At 35.6% G+C, this 12,490-nt stretch overlaps 3 protein-coding genes across 3 annotated transcripts; 2 read left to right on the forward strand and 1 right to left on the reverse strand.

Annotated features, from left to right (window-relative positions):
• Window positions 1-4,196: 4,196 nt before the first annotated feature.
• On the forward strand, window positions 4,197-5,721 carry LOC114393164. Its single transcript, XM_028354430.1, has 2 exons — window positions 4,197-4,697; window positions 5,031-5,721. The coding sequence occupies exons 1-2, from the start codon at window positions 4,464-4,466 to the stop codon at window positions 5,493-5,495; spliced, it is 699 nt and encodes a 232-aa protein (XP_028210231.1). The 5' UTR covers window positions 4,197-4,463; the 3' UTR covers window positions 5,496-5,721.
• A 208-nt stretch (window positions 5,722-5,929) lies between these two features.
• LOC114393166 (succinate dehydrogenase subunit 5, mitochondrial-like) lies at window positions 5,930-8,524 on the reverse strand. Its single transcript, XM_028354431.1, has 4 exons — window positions 8,331-8,524; window positions 7,308-7,618; window positions 7,038-7,223; window positions 5,930-6,299 (listed from the first exon to the last, which is right to left on the reverse strand). Exons 1-4 carry the CDS (start codon window positions 8,452-8,454, stop codon window positions 6,243-6,245), a joined length of 678 nt encoding a protein of 225 aa, XP_028210232.1. The 5' UTR covers window positions 8,455-8,524; the 3' UTR covers window positions 5,930-6,242.
• A 2,513-nt stretch (window positions 8,525-11,037) lies between these two features.
• Window positions 11,038-12,466, forward strand: LOC114393162 (probable carboxylesterase 13). Its single transcript, XM_028354428.1, has one exon. It carries the CDS (start codon window positions 11,189-11,191, stop codon window positions 12,200-12,202), a length of 1,014 nt encoding a protein of 337 aa, XP_028210229.1. The 5' UTR covers window positions 11,038-11,188; the 3' UTR covers window positions 12,203-12,466.
• The last annotated feature ends 24 nt before the right edge of the window (window positions 12,467-12,490 follow it).

Below are 12,490 nucleotides of genomic sequence, written 5' to 3' on the forward strand. Positions count from 1 at the left end.
TTTCATTTAATAATGAGGTACTTAAAAGAATAACTATTTTTTTATTAATTTTTTAGGCTTAAATATATTTTTGATCATTGATATATACTTGGATTTTGCATTTGGTTCCTAATATATTTTTGTTTTGTGATGGATTCCTAATATTTGAAATTTTTTGTGCAAGGTCCCTACTGTTAGAATGAATCCGTTAACTGCTGATGTGACTGTTAACTTGACACGTCGATAAGTTACGTATGATGCCACGTTAGATAAAATGTGACATGTAAGTTGACCATGTGTTATTTGACATGACATCATATTTTAATTAAATTAAAACGAAAAAACATGCTCATTCATCCCTTCCTTGCAAGCAATTGCACTAAAAGGGTCAAAAAACTCAACTCAATAATACCCCTTTGACTTCCCACTTGTCTTCTCATTGAAAAACTTCACCACTTTCACCGGCCCGTACTTACTAAGCTCAACATCAGTAGTCCACCAATGCGAATCACCCACAAACAATATAGTACCACCAAAACCAACAGTAGTACCACCACCACCACCACCACCTCTAACTCCTCCAATATTAACACTACTAATAGCACTCACACTGTTCCCAACACCATTTCCACCAACCCTATTAACATTCCCTCCTCTTCCACCACCACCAACACTCCCTTGACCTTGTCTCACCAAACCCTCATTTCCCACAATCCCACCATGTGGTTATTGTCCAATCCTCTACACCGCAGCACCATCATTCCCACCCTGATCCTTAATTTCACTCAAATTCTCACATTGGTTCCCTAATTCAACCTTAATCCCACCTTGTTCCCCCTAAACCCTTGATTTTGAAACCCTAGATTCCACAACCCTGCTTCCTCCACCACCACCACCCTCTCCACCGCCATCGACACCTGGAATCGAAACCCTAACGACATTTGAAACTAGTGGTGGCGGTGGAGGTTTCTTTTCTTCGACATCGCCGCTTTGGAACCCTCAATCGTCGTTCTTGAGCAACGATTGAAGGAACCCTTCGCCGAAGTTAACGTTGTTGTAAAGATCCTCATAATTGTCATCTTCTTCCTCGCCCAAGAAACCCTCGTCGGCGACGATGGATATAGCTTCGTTATGGTAGAACTAACCATGGGATCGCTGCTCTCACTATATCCTACCTCACCTTGGTCCATTTTGGCGAATATAACTTCTATTTTTTTGTTTTAATTTAATTAAAATATGATGTCATGTCATGATCAACTTACATATCATATTTAATCTGACGTAACATCACAAGTAGTTTGCTGACATGTTGAGTTAAAAGTCATATTAGTAGTTAATGGATTCCTTTCAATAGCGAGGACATCGTACAAAACTTTTCAAGTATTAGAAACTCATTACAAAACAAAAATTTATTAGGAATCAAATACAAAATTCGAATATATATTAGAGATAAAAACATATTTAAATCATTTTTTTATTATTAAGTTTTGATGGTTAAAATAAGGATGCAATTTAAATTTAATAAACTCACTTTGAAATTTGAATAACTATTTAAATAAATTTTTACAATCAAATTATACGAAAAACGGTAGTTGGTGGTAGTTTGGTACACAACTTCACATGTTCTTACAGTTTGCGTCCGCAAACCAAAAAGGCTAGCTAGGGTTTGAGATCAGATCAGGGTGTAAGAAAAATCAGTAATCAGCAATCACTTATTAACCTAGAAATTGTTATCCGTTTGTTTCCGATGCAAGAAATGTTACACAGCAACACATTCATCATTCACCTCCTTTCGTGACAAATCGCTCTTACCGATTAACAAAATCTCGTGTACCAGAGTCACCACCGACATGGGTTCGGGTTCGGTCCACTGGAACGTATTCGACGGCGTGAAGATAATCACGGCGACGCCGGAGGCGCTCATGGCGGAGATCGACTCCGCGATCTCGAATCTGGAATACTCACGTGCCACCGCTCTCCTGGAGGCCGACGAGGGATACGACGCGCACATGGCCGACGAAGCCTACAAGGCGGGCTGCGCCGCCCTGGCCGCCGGCAAGCTCGACGAGGCTCTCCGATCTCTGAACCTCTCTCTCTCGAAGTGCCCCCCCGATAAGACCGCCGCTCTCTCTAAACTCAACTCGCTCATCACCCTCACTTCTCACCACCTTCTTCAAGTCTCTTCCAAATGACACCGCGTGGTTACTTTCGTTGCGTTCTCGTGAATCTTCTTCAAGTGTAAAAATTCTATCAAGTTGATAATGTTTTTCTATGCCACCAATGTTCTGATTCTGCATCAATCTCTGTTTTTTGCAGTCTACTGTTAATTGATCTTGTTTTTATTACTCTTTCCAACATTAAGAATACGGTTCAATTAAAGAGAAAGAAAACAAAAATATAATGTCAAATTCACCATAATTAAATCAAGATCCACGAATTATGTTTAAAAAATTGCATGAAGGAGAAATGTGGATAATAAATGTGAGCTAGTTTTTTTTTTTTTTTTTTTTTAATAAAAATGATAGAAGAGGAAGACACTTTCAATGCTATCCGAACAGGGTGCCAATGGTATGTTGAATCTGCAAGCAGAGGATTATCGTACACTCTCGAAATATAAGTAGTTTCATCCAGTTACAGTTATTTAATTAGTCCCTAGATGTCAATGGGTCCCCTTGAAGGAGGAGGATTCGAACCCACACTCGTGGAGAAGATGAAAGTTTGTTTAGAATTCTTAATCACCTGTGTTAACTTGCATTGAAAATATGAACAAGGATTTATTCTCAGTATTTGAAATTGCAGGAAATTGTGTCAACTTGCATTGAAAACATGAGCAAGGATTTATTACCAATATTTGATATTGCAGGAAATGGTAGATAAATGCAGTTCACAATTGTAAGAAACTGAGGCTGTGGTCAAAATTACAGCCACAAACAGTTTGCTAAACTGATAAATCTAATTGATGTGGCTACAATATTAATCACATTGTGACCAAAATTACAGTCACACCGATTTTTAAAACCTTAGAATCTAATTATGAGGTAAAGATCAAATAACAAATTAGGTGGGAACGTTAGTCTTTAACAGAAAATTATCATCATAACATCACTAGGAATTTACAGTATGAGCTACATTGGTTATAATTCTCATTTGGACTATGTTATACTTAATGGACATTTGGCTCGTTAAGCTGCATGCTTAGTTTGGAATGACACGACAAATGATGTGTTCCATTATTAGCCTTCCCATTAAAAGGATCTGGTTAAGTGGTTCCCTCAATCTTCCAAAGATTTTACCACTGTAGCAATCATTTCTCTCTATTTCCATTTCACTATCACAACTTATTGCACGATTGAGAAAAAAATGAATCATCATGGTTGTTTAGTTAATAGTTGCATAATTCTCTCAATAACCCTTAACCCTATGTATATTAGCATGTCAATTTCACTGTACTGCATACTGAATCACAGTATCACATCATTTTTTTTTTTTAAAAATGGCTTGTAATAATAATGTAAAAAGTGTGAACCACATAATTGGTAATTATGTTTTGTTTTTCTTCTTCTGCCTTGCTTCCAAACTGTAAAATCTGCCTTATTTTGACGTGAAGACCAGGGTATAGTTACATCATTATTAACCAACCAACCACCTTAGCGGTCTTCACATGTCGAACCTGATTCATGAATCATGGTGCAACTTGTTTGGGAAACTCGTGATGAGTTTGTATTTTTTAGACTTGTTCTCCTAAGTTTTTGTCTGAAACTAATTCAGATCTTTATTCAACAAATATGAGATATTGGTGATGGGAGAAAAAAAAGTGTTAAGTGGAGACCCTAGAATATGGTGGTCTCACTTTTACTTTTTTTCTTTTTCGATCAACAGAAGTTTTCTTCTTTTTTCCTCAAAAAATCTTTTTGCACGTACAACAGAATCCCCTTCCATGCCATCGAGTCTATTTCAACTTTCAAAACGATGCAATAGGGCCACTTAGGCCAAAACGTAGCGATGCTCTTGTCCCTTTCTGGATTATTTTTCGCACGAAATAACTTCCATTGGACGGTAACCATTAACCAATTAATACAAAATATAAACTTATCAGATATAGCAGTATCTTTTTGTTGGGTCGCACGTCTTGTTAAGCATGACTTTAGCTTCAAGTGTAACTCTGAACAAGCACCACTACTAACAAAGAGAGATAATTAGATAAAACAAATCGACCAAAGTTACCAAAGGATTTTTTTTTTATCCGTGAGAATCAAAGGGTGAAGGGATTTACAACTCAGGCATCCCTTGACTTACCAAAGGGGTTTGCTATTTGAAGTAGTCAAACAAGCATTTGATTTTCTTGCCATTCATTGAAAGTGTTTGTTTTGTAGCCCATTTTAACTTGCCTTTACCTTAAAGAACGGAAAGCTTATTAGTGGGGGTTTCAGTACCGGGCCACTATCAATGAAGCATATCAATTTGAGCATCAACACAAAGTGTTTATGTTTCTAGTTGTTTCAATATATATCCTCTCATGTGAAAAAGTTGATCAAGGGATTCACACCATGGGTGGTGTCTTCTACCATGAAGAAGAGCCAATAAACCATACCAAGAGATGCAAATTCCTTGCAGGGACTTTGAAAGAAGTATTTTCCCACTGTCAAACTTTAAGTTGTCGGAGGCTTTCAACTGCAAGCCTTGAGGAGGAGTGCCCCATCATTGATGATGTTGATGAGGTACAGGATCTACTTTCATCAAACCCTTTGGAAAAGTTCTTCACTTTGATAAGTTGTGTGTTCTCGGATTATGAACGTTTGTAAAATTGATTTTCATGTAATGTGATTTATGTATTAATCGAATGTGAAAACTGCTTAAGTTAATTCAATTCAAAATCAATTTTGTAATATGAACTAAACATGTTAACATTTACCTAAAACCATGTTAGCTGATATTCCAACTTGATTTTGGATCATCTAACATGAATCCAAACATGCTATGAAGGTGAATTCCATGTTGAACTTTGAAGTAACCTCAGTTGTTGTCATTGTTCTTTTGTGCTGCTTCCTTAGGTGGTTGTTTCAGCGGTTAGAAGTCGAGTTATGGAGAAACAAAAGCACAAGCCAAGCCCATTGAGAGAAGGCTTTTCCATGGCATATTCTCCTGCAACAAGGGAACTGTATGTCACTCACAGTCACACAATGGCACCACAAGCAAAGGTGGTAGTAGGTGATGAAGAACACAACGAAAGAGAAGAGTTCTTTTCGGTTAAAAGTTGTCTCTCGTGCTGTTCTTCTTCGAGTGCTGTGAGTGACCAAGCATTTTATTCTGTGAAGACAAACCTGTCTAGATGTTCAAGCATGAATGAGGTTGACATCTCAGAATGTTGGCGGCGTTCGATAATTCAAGAGTTTTGTCACTGCGAGGGATGGCCTTTTGGTCTGTGCCGTAAAGCTGTGTTACTTCCACCACTGCCTAAGTCGCCGTCTGAGTCATGGTTGTCACGCAAAATACAACGAAGTACCAAAGTTACCTGAACTTGTTAAGCTTTTACTTGTTCAGTTTTTTTTTTTTTTTTTTTTTTTTTTCATGTTTCAGTTATCTCTTGACTTGTAAGAGAGCTTGGTCGAAGATTGTTGAATAATGGATGGGTCAAGCTTCATATATAGACTACAGTTTCTTTCTTTTGTCTAATACAAATGCCTTCGCATTCATTGATAAATATGCATTTCAATAAATTAACGCGGCTGCTGCCATTTATCATTTTTTTTTGTTTGTTCGAGACTTGCTAGCAATCCCCTCTCTAGCACTATTATTAATTAAAGTTTATTATAAAATACAAAATAATAAACAGAACTCTTTGAAAAAGTTAAACTCATAAAATTTTGTGTTTTCAATCAATTTTAGTCAATTCTAAAAATGTGTGGCTAGTTTTTCTTGTTCTGTTACATACATGCTTGCAGAGACTGGATTCAGATACAATTGAGTAGCTCAATATAATTAACTTCTTGACTTGTCATTTACATATTGGTAATATACAAGTCCTTAAAACTTGACCAGCATTGCTACTTGTTAACTTTGGAAAATGACATTGAGAACGAAAGAGAAATGCTGTTTAAGGATAATCCCAGCTAACAAAGTCAAGCGCTCTTATTTCCATGCTATCAAACGCTTGGGAACAAAAAGGTCAGGCAAAAACAAATCAAAGAGTCTACAGGCATCCTCAAAAGCATGATATAAAACAGAGACAAACAATTACATGCACTGTTTCTAAAATATTGCTTTTATGCTCTTTGCTCAACATATGAACCTGCAAGTCCAGAAGTTCCAAGAACCGTAACCTACAACAGAAACATCACATTAGATAAGGGAATGGGAATTGGTCTACAATTCTTAATGTAAATGCTATTTCCTATGAAAGTGTTTTTACAAAAACTATCACGAATGGTGAACAAGTAATAATCAATCATGGTGGGAAAGAGAAAGGCGAAGTTGAAAAATAAAAATCACAATTGACAGAACACACCAATTTTCCTTACATTTTTCTCCTTTCCAGAGTTATTTTACGAAAGCACATCCATACTACTTAAGATTTTTCTTATTAGTAGCAATACAGGATAAACTACCAACCAAAAAATGCAACGAAGAATTTAAGAAAGCACAGGCAAAAAAGTTACAATGATATTCCAGCAAATGTGTCAATAACATTTAACTACATATTTTCCAAGGACCTAAAAAATACACCATGTTGAAAACTTGCAAGTGCACACATAAATTGGAAATTAGAGTTGTTGATGATGGCTGCAGTGCTGTGGTATCAGCCAAAGGGAGTGGGAGATTTTTTTGTATGTCTCACCTCATATTTCTCATTCAGTCAATGGGAGTGACATTTAAAGTGTACGCATTTGAGTGAAAAAGAAAAAAGAGAGAGAGACAGAGAGAAACAGCACAGAGAATTATGAAAGCCAACACACAACACTGCATCTAAGGAGCTCATTTATAAACTTGCCTCCATTGGCCGCCATACACAAATTACTAGATAAATAGGCAATAATAAGTGGAAATATACGATGATATACCTTTCCCCACTCGGCACCAAGGCCACTGCATCTCATTTTTAAGTGAATCATCTTTGCACCCAACTCTGTCTCCACCTTCTTCCGTAGATAGCTCTCGTCGGGTCCAAAGGAATTCAAATAGGTGGAGTAGCGATCAAAAATGGTATGCAGAGCATTTTTTATATGATCAGGCAATGGCTTTACATCCTACAAAAGAAATCAAATCATCAGCCTAATAATGTGATGGGTGATTGAGAATAATTTCACAGACACGAGTCTAAATCGAAATACCTCGCCACTCATTCCAATGCTGTCATCAAATTCCAATTTCAAGGAGATTAGAATCCCGCCAAACTCCTCAATAGCCTTGGCTGCACAGAACACATTTTCCACAACCTCCTTGCCAGCTTTGTCATCAGTGTTTTTAGACAGTGCATTCTTAACATCAGATATGACAGAATCCGGAAGCTCACTCCAACTTACCGCCATCAAATCCTTGAAAGCATTGTAAAGCACAGGGTCCTTAATATTGGGCATGTGGGTCACATCTTCACTATAGAATCTCATACTCCCTAAACCCATTGAGAGAGGAGACCTGCATTCTGTACATGTTTTTTCATGCAAAACTAATTCAGAATATAACACCCATCCTTAAGTACAACACACTAGCTCAAAACCAAATCAACATATATATGGCTCTGTTTGGATAAACTTCTCTCAAGTACTTTTGGAGTAGAAATCAAGATAAAGTGAATTGAGAGCTTCTCCCATAAGCTAAAATCAACTTACGAACTTAATTTTTTATAAAACCTCTCTCACTTAATTTGTCCAAAAAGTTGAGATGCAATTGATTTTAGTTTAAGGGAGAAGCTTCCTTCCTTTTGCTTTCCTATTAAAAGCATGTCCAGAGTGAATTACATACAACACCCTTTTTCAATGTAGAGGTTTTGAAGTTGTGATATAAATAATCCATTTCATTATTGAAGAGTGAAGACAACGTTGCCACTAACAACACGAAAATTACTGTCCACACTACACCAGTCTTGAAAAACCAGAATACAAAGTCAATAGAAATCGATTGATTCAGCTCTGGAGTTAGTTAGCAATCGAAGTCACGAAAATAACGAAGAAATGTTATTCCAGCAAAATAAATGGAATACGAACACTAGCTTCCTGTTCCTATAACAATTACATTGAATATTGATTCAATCAATCAGAGACGTGATGAAATGAGATTAATTGGATCGAGTGTTGCGGGAGAAAGTGCGATAAAAGTGATCCGAAGGAAAAACCTAATAGAAGAGAAAAGAGTACCTGAGGGTGAAGGAGAAGGAAGAGGATTGGGAGAGCGAGAGAGAAGAGAAGGACGAAGAACGAAATGATAAGATCTGCAACTCAGTGATCGGAACAATGGTCTCAGTCGCATCATTTTCTCCATCTTCGAACACTGTTCTTCTGTTTTTTCCTTTTCGTCTCCTTTTTTTTCATACACAAGTAAGAAACAAGGAGAGTAGAGTAGTATAAAATTTAGGGGTTTTTTTTTTTGTTTGTTGATGTAAGTTAGATTTTTTTTTCCTGTGAATTCATTTTTTAATTTTATTACTTATTATTTTTTAATTTTGGTTTTTTGGTTGCTGTAAGTTTTTTTTAGTTCTTATAGTTATATGTTTATATTTTTTAATTTTAGTCTATTTTATTTTTTCATTTATATTTTTTATAAGTTTGTATTTGTGGGGACAAAATTAAAAAAACATAAATTTATAGAAATTAAAAGTTAACAAAATATATTATAAAGATTAAAATTTTAAAAAAATTAACTTACAATAACCAAAAACATAAAACAAATGTTAGTTTATAAAATCCAAAAACATATTTAAGTATATAAGTTGTTGTTTCCGTTTTGTTTTAATAAGATTGTTGTGAGATTTCATATTTTATTCTATTTTATTTTCTCTTCAATAAATAAGTATTTAAATTAATTAAAGATTAAGAAGCAAGTAAGAATAGTAATCGATAAAAGAATAATTAATTTAATTTTGAATGAATATTGTTAGTGTAATTTTTTATATTATTAATAATATAATCAGTGAAAAAATATTTTTAATATTACATTCGTTTCTATTTATAAGATTTGAATTAAAAGTGATGTTTGTTTTTGATTATATGTAATTTATAATGTTTATTAAATTAGTTATTTTTAAATTAAAATATTCATAACTAAAATAAGAGAGAGGTTGTATTGGAAAATATTTAAAACGGAGAGAAAAACATTAATACAAATAATAATTTTGAAAAAATATATAAATTTAGGATAAATTTATTGTTATCAATTAATTAATACTAGTTTTTTTAACCCTGATTAATTAAATAATTAAATTTTATAAATAGGTTTTTTAAAAGTAAAAAATTTATACACTATTCTTGTATGTATTATTTTAGCTGACCTTCTTGCTTCCGCCACTACTCATGCGGGTTCTTCCCTATAAGGCGAAACACTCTCCTATCATTCATTTTTACATTTAAATTGTAAATTTCATCTTCTTATTTTTTTTTCCTCCCTCTTTTTCTCAAGTTTCAATTAATTAAATTATTTTTTATAATACATTAAATAAATATGATAGGCCTAAGATTAAATTGAACCAAAATAAAAGAAATAAACGATACATAAATTTTGCAAACGTGAATTTGATTGATTAAAGTATAGATAACTTTTTCTTGAGAGAAAAAATATATATAACTATTCGTCGAACTTCATTTAACTGCTTGATAGGACCTAATTTAATTTGTGATTCTTTTAATTAACTCAATAGTTCTTTTCATGAATCTCGGGTGGTTTTACCAGTTTATGAAGTTAATTTTGATTATTTTTTTTATAAGGATGAGTGGGAAAGAAGTGAGACAGATAATTTGTCAGTGGTGAAGGATAGTTGATTTGATAAAACAGGAAAGGAAACGACACAATCTATTGTAGAAGTTTAGTTGGTTGGACAAATGAATGAATTACTAATTCAGTTACAATTCTCATCTATACATTATATTCGACACTCTGAAATGGTTTCAAGGATAATACAGTAGAATTGGTTAAAAACAGGTCTTGTCGTTTCTCTATAACATCAGTCTTCTCTGAGTCATCCATTGTTTTATAAAGAGCCAGTGTCTCAAAGCCTTAATCACTCAGAATCTGTTGTAGAGGGGACAACATAATCAGAAACATGAAAAACAAACTAGAGTTTTGGGGTCTGGATTTTCTTTTAGAAGCTTTAGCAGCCGTTCTACCTTCTTTTTTTTTTTCCTTTTTCTGAATGGCAACTATTCTACCTTGTTGTAGCTTTGGAGTTAGACTTCTTAACAATGAAGCACTCACATAATCAATTAACCTTATAAAAGACAAGCTTAATAATTAAATTACTTTTTTCCTAATGTAAAAATGTCTCACTCCATGAACACAAATCTTAACAACGACATCATTTTTATAATATTTGTTAATTATCCTTGCATTGATAATCGATATAAAAATAGCTTTTTTTTTTTCATGATTGCATTAACATGATGTATAAATACTTAATTTTTTTAATCAAACTAACATAATTGACAATATTGGTTTGATTATAGTATTTTAATTATTAAAAGATATGATTAAACTTTTTAATCATTAAGAACCCCAATTGAATTTTTAATTATAATTAAAGGATTAATTATATAATTAAGCATAAAAGATACCATATAAAAGTTGTCTTTTTAATATATAAAATCTAATATGATAATTATACAAGAGTGATGATATTTTAAGAGAATCAACGTTCATTTATTTTAAATATTTCATCAATCTATCACATCATATCACTTCTTTTTATTTTTCTCTTTTTTCACTCTCTCCCTGGCATTCAAATAGCTTTTGGGCTAAAATGTTTCCATTATATAACTAAGCAAGCCATGTAACAACAACAACAAAAAAAAAAACCAAGCAAGCCCTCGTTTCATGTTATATAAGAACTTAATTTTAAATTTTTTTATTAATCCTGGTCCAAACAAATTTTGCATGATGAAACCTTATCGTATTTGTGGCAGCAAGTGACCACAAAACACAAGTGGAGGATGATAGTCCTCGATCATAACATACCTACATTCATAAAATAGTTATCTATCTATCTATCTCCATCTTCATCACTCCCATGGACAACGACACAAACACAACACCAACCACCACCTCAGAACCACAAATAGCACACGATTTTCCCGGTCTCATCCGTGTCTTCACCGATGGTCGCGTCCAACGCTTCACCGGAACCGACGTCGTTCCACCCTCCACCACTCCCCACATTACATCCAAAGACATCACACTCCTCCACCCTCACTCCGCTACTCTCTCCGCACGCCTCTTCCTCCCAACACCACAAACCACCAGCCGCCGCAACAACAACCTCCCTCTCTTAATCTACTTCCACGGCGGCGCCTTCTGCGCCTCCTCCCCCTTCACCGCAAACTACCACAACTACGTCGCCACAATCGTCGCCGAAGCCAAAGTCGTCGCTGTCTCCGTTGACTACCGGCTAGCCCCGGAGCACCCTATTCCGGCAGCGTACGAGGATTCATGGGCTGCACTACAGTGGGTGGCGTCACACCGTAACAAAAATGGACAAGAGCCTTGGTTGAATGAGCATGCAGACTTCGGTAGGGTTTTTTTGGCTGGGGACAGTGCTGGTGCTAACATAGTGCATAACCTAACTATGCTCCTTGGTGACCCTGATTGGGACATTGGCATGGACATCCTCGGAGTGTGTCTTGTCCACCCGTATTTTTGGGGCTCAGTTCCGGTTGGATCGGAGGAGGCAGTGGACCCGGAGAGGAAGGCAGTGGTGGACCGGCTGTGGCGGTTTGTGAGTCCGGAGATGGCGGACAAGGATGACCCGCGGGTTAACCCGGTGGCAGAGGGGGCACCGAGCTTGGGGTGGCTGGGGTGTAGGAGGGTGCTGGTGTGTGTGGCGGAGAAGGATGTGCTGAGGGATAGAGGGTGGCTTTACTATAATGCTTTGAGTAGGAGTGGGTGGATGGGTGTGGTGGAAGTTGAAGAGACTCTTGGGGAGGGTCATGCGTTTCATCTCTATGATTTGGCGAGTCATAAGGCTCAGTGTTTGATCAAACGCTTGGCTCTTTTCTTCAACAGAGACCAGCCTCCTTCAATTTGATACACATGTTTGGTCTTTCTTCTATTCTCTCTAAATTATGTGGTGTGGATCATGCACGATATCATTCAATGATGATTTGTGTAATTCGTTTTGTTTACACAATTCGAAGATTCAAGATGCTCAAAAGTGACATGTGTCAATTAATCATTTCATTATTAGTTAAGTAGATGACTGATGGTGAACTAGATAAACAATTGTCACGTCACAAAGACAAGAAATGGATTAATATTTTGATTTATCCGATAAAAGGTACTTCCATAGTAACCCCTAAGACCAAATTGTGTGAAA

This window comes from Glycine soja, chromosome 17 (genome assembly GCF_004193775.1).
Source record: "Glycine soja cultivar W05 chromosome 17, ASM419377v2, whole genome shotgun sequence".
Lineage (NCBI taxonomy): Eukaryota > Viridiplantae > Streptophyta > Magnoliopsida > Fabales > Fabaceae > Glycine > Glycine soja.

What these genes read in the sequence shown, in the direction of transcription:
- LOC114393164 (XM_028354430.1), top strand. Translation starts at nt 4,464, where the DNA reads ATGTTTCTAGTTGTTTCAATATATATCCTCTCATGTGAAAAAGTTGAT. An exon ending in TCATTGATGATGTTGATGAG is followed by an intron (nt 4,698 to 5,030) that starts GTACAGGATCTA and finishes CTGCTTCCTTAG; the next exon opens with GTGGTTGTTTCAGCGGTTAG.
- LOC114393162 (XM_028354428.1), top strand. Translation starts at nt 11,189, where the DNA reads ATGGACAACGACACAAACACAACACCAACCACCACCTCAGAACCACAA.
- LOC114393166 (XM_028354431.1), bottom strand. Translation starts at nt 8,454, where the DNA reads ATGGAGAAAATGATGCGACTGAGACCATTGTTCCGATCACTGAGTTGC. An exon ending in TCCTTCTCCTTCACCCTCAG is followed by an intron (nt 7,619 to 8,330) that starts GTACTCTTTTCT and finishes AAACATGTACAG; the next exon opens with AATGCAGGTCTCCTCTCTCA. An exon ending in GCATTGGAATGAGTGGCGAG is followed by an intron (nt 7,224 to 7,307) that starts GTATTTCGATTT and finishes TTTCTTTTGTAG; the next exon opens with GATGTAAAGCCATTGCCTGA.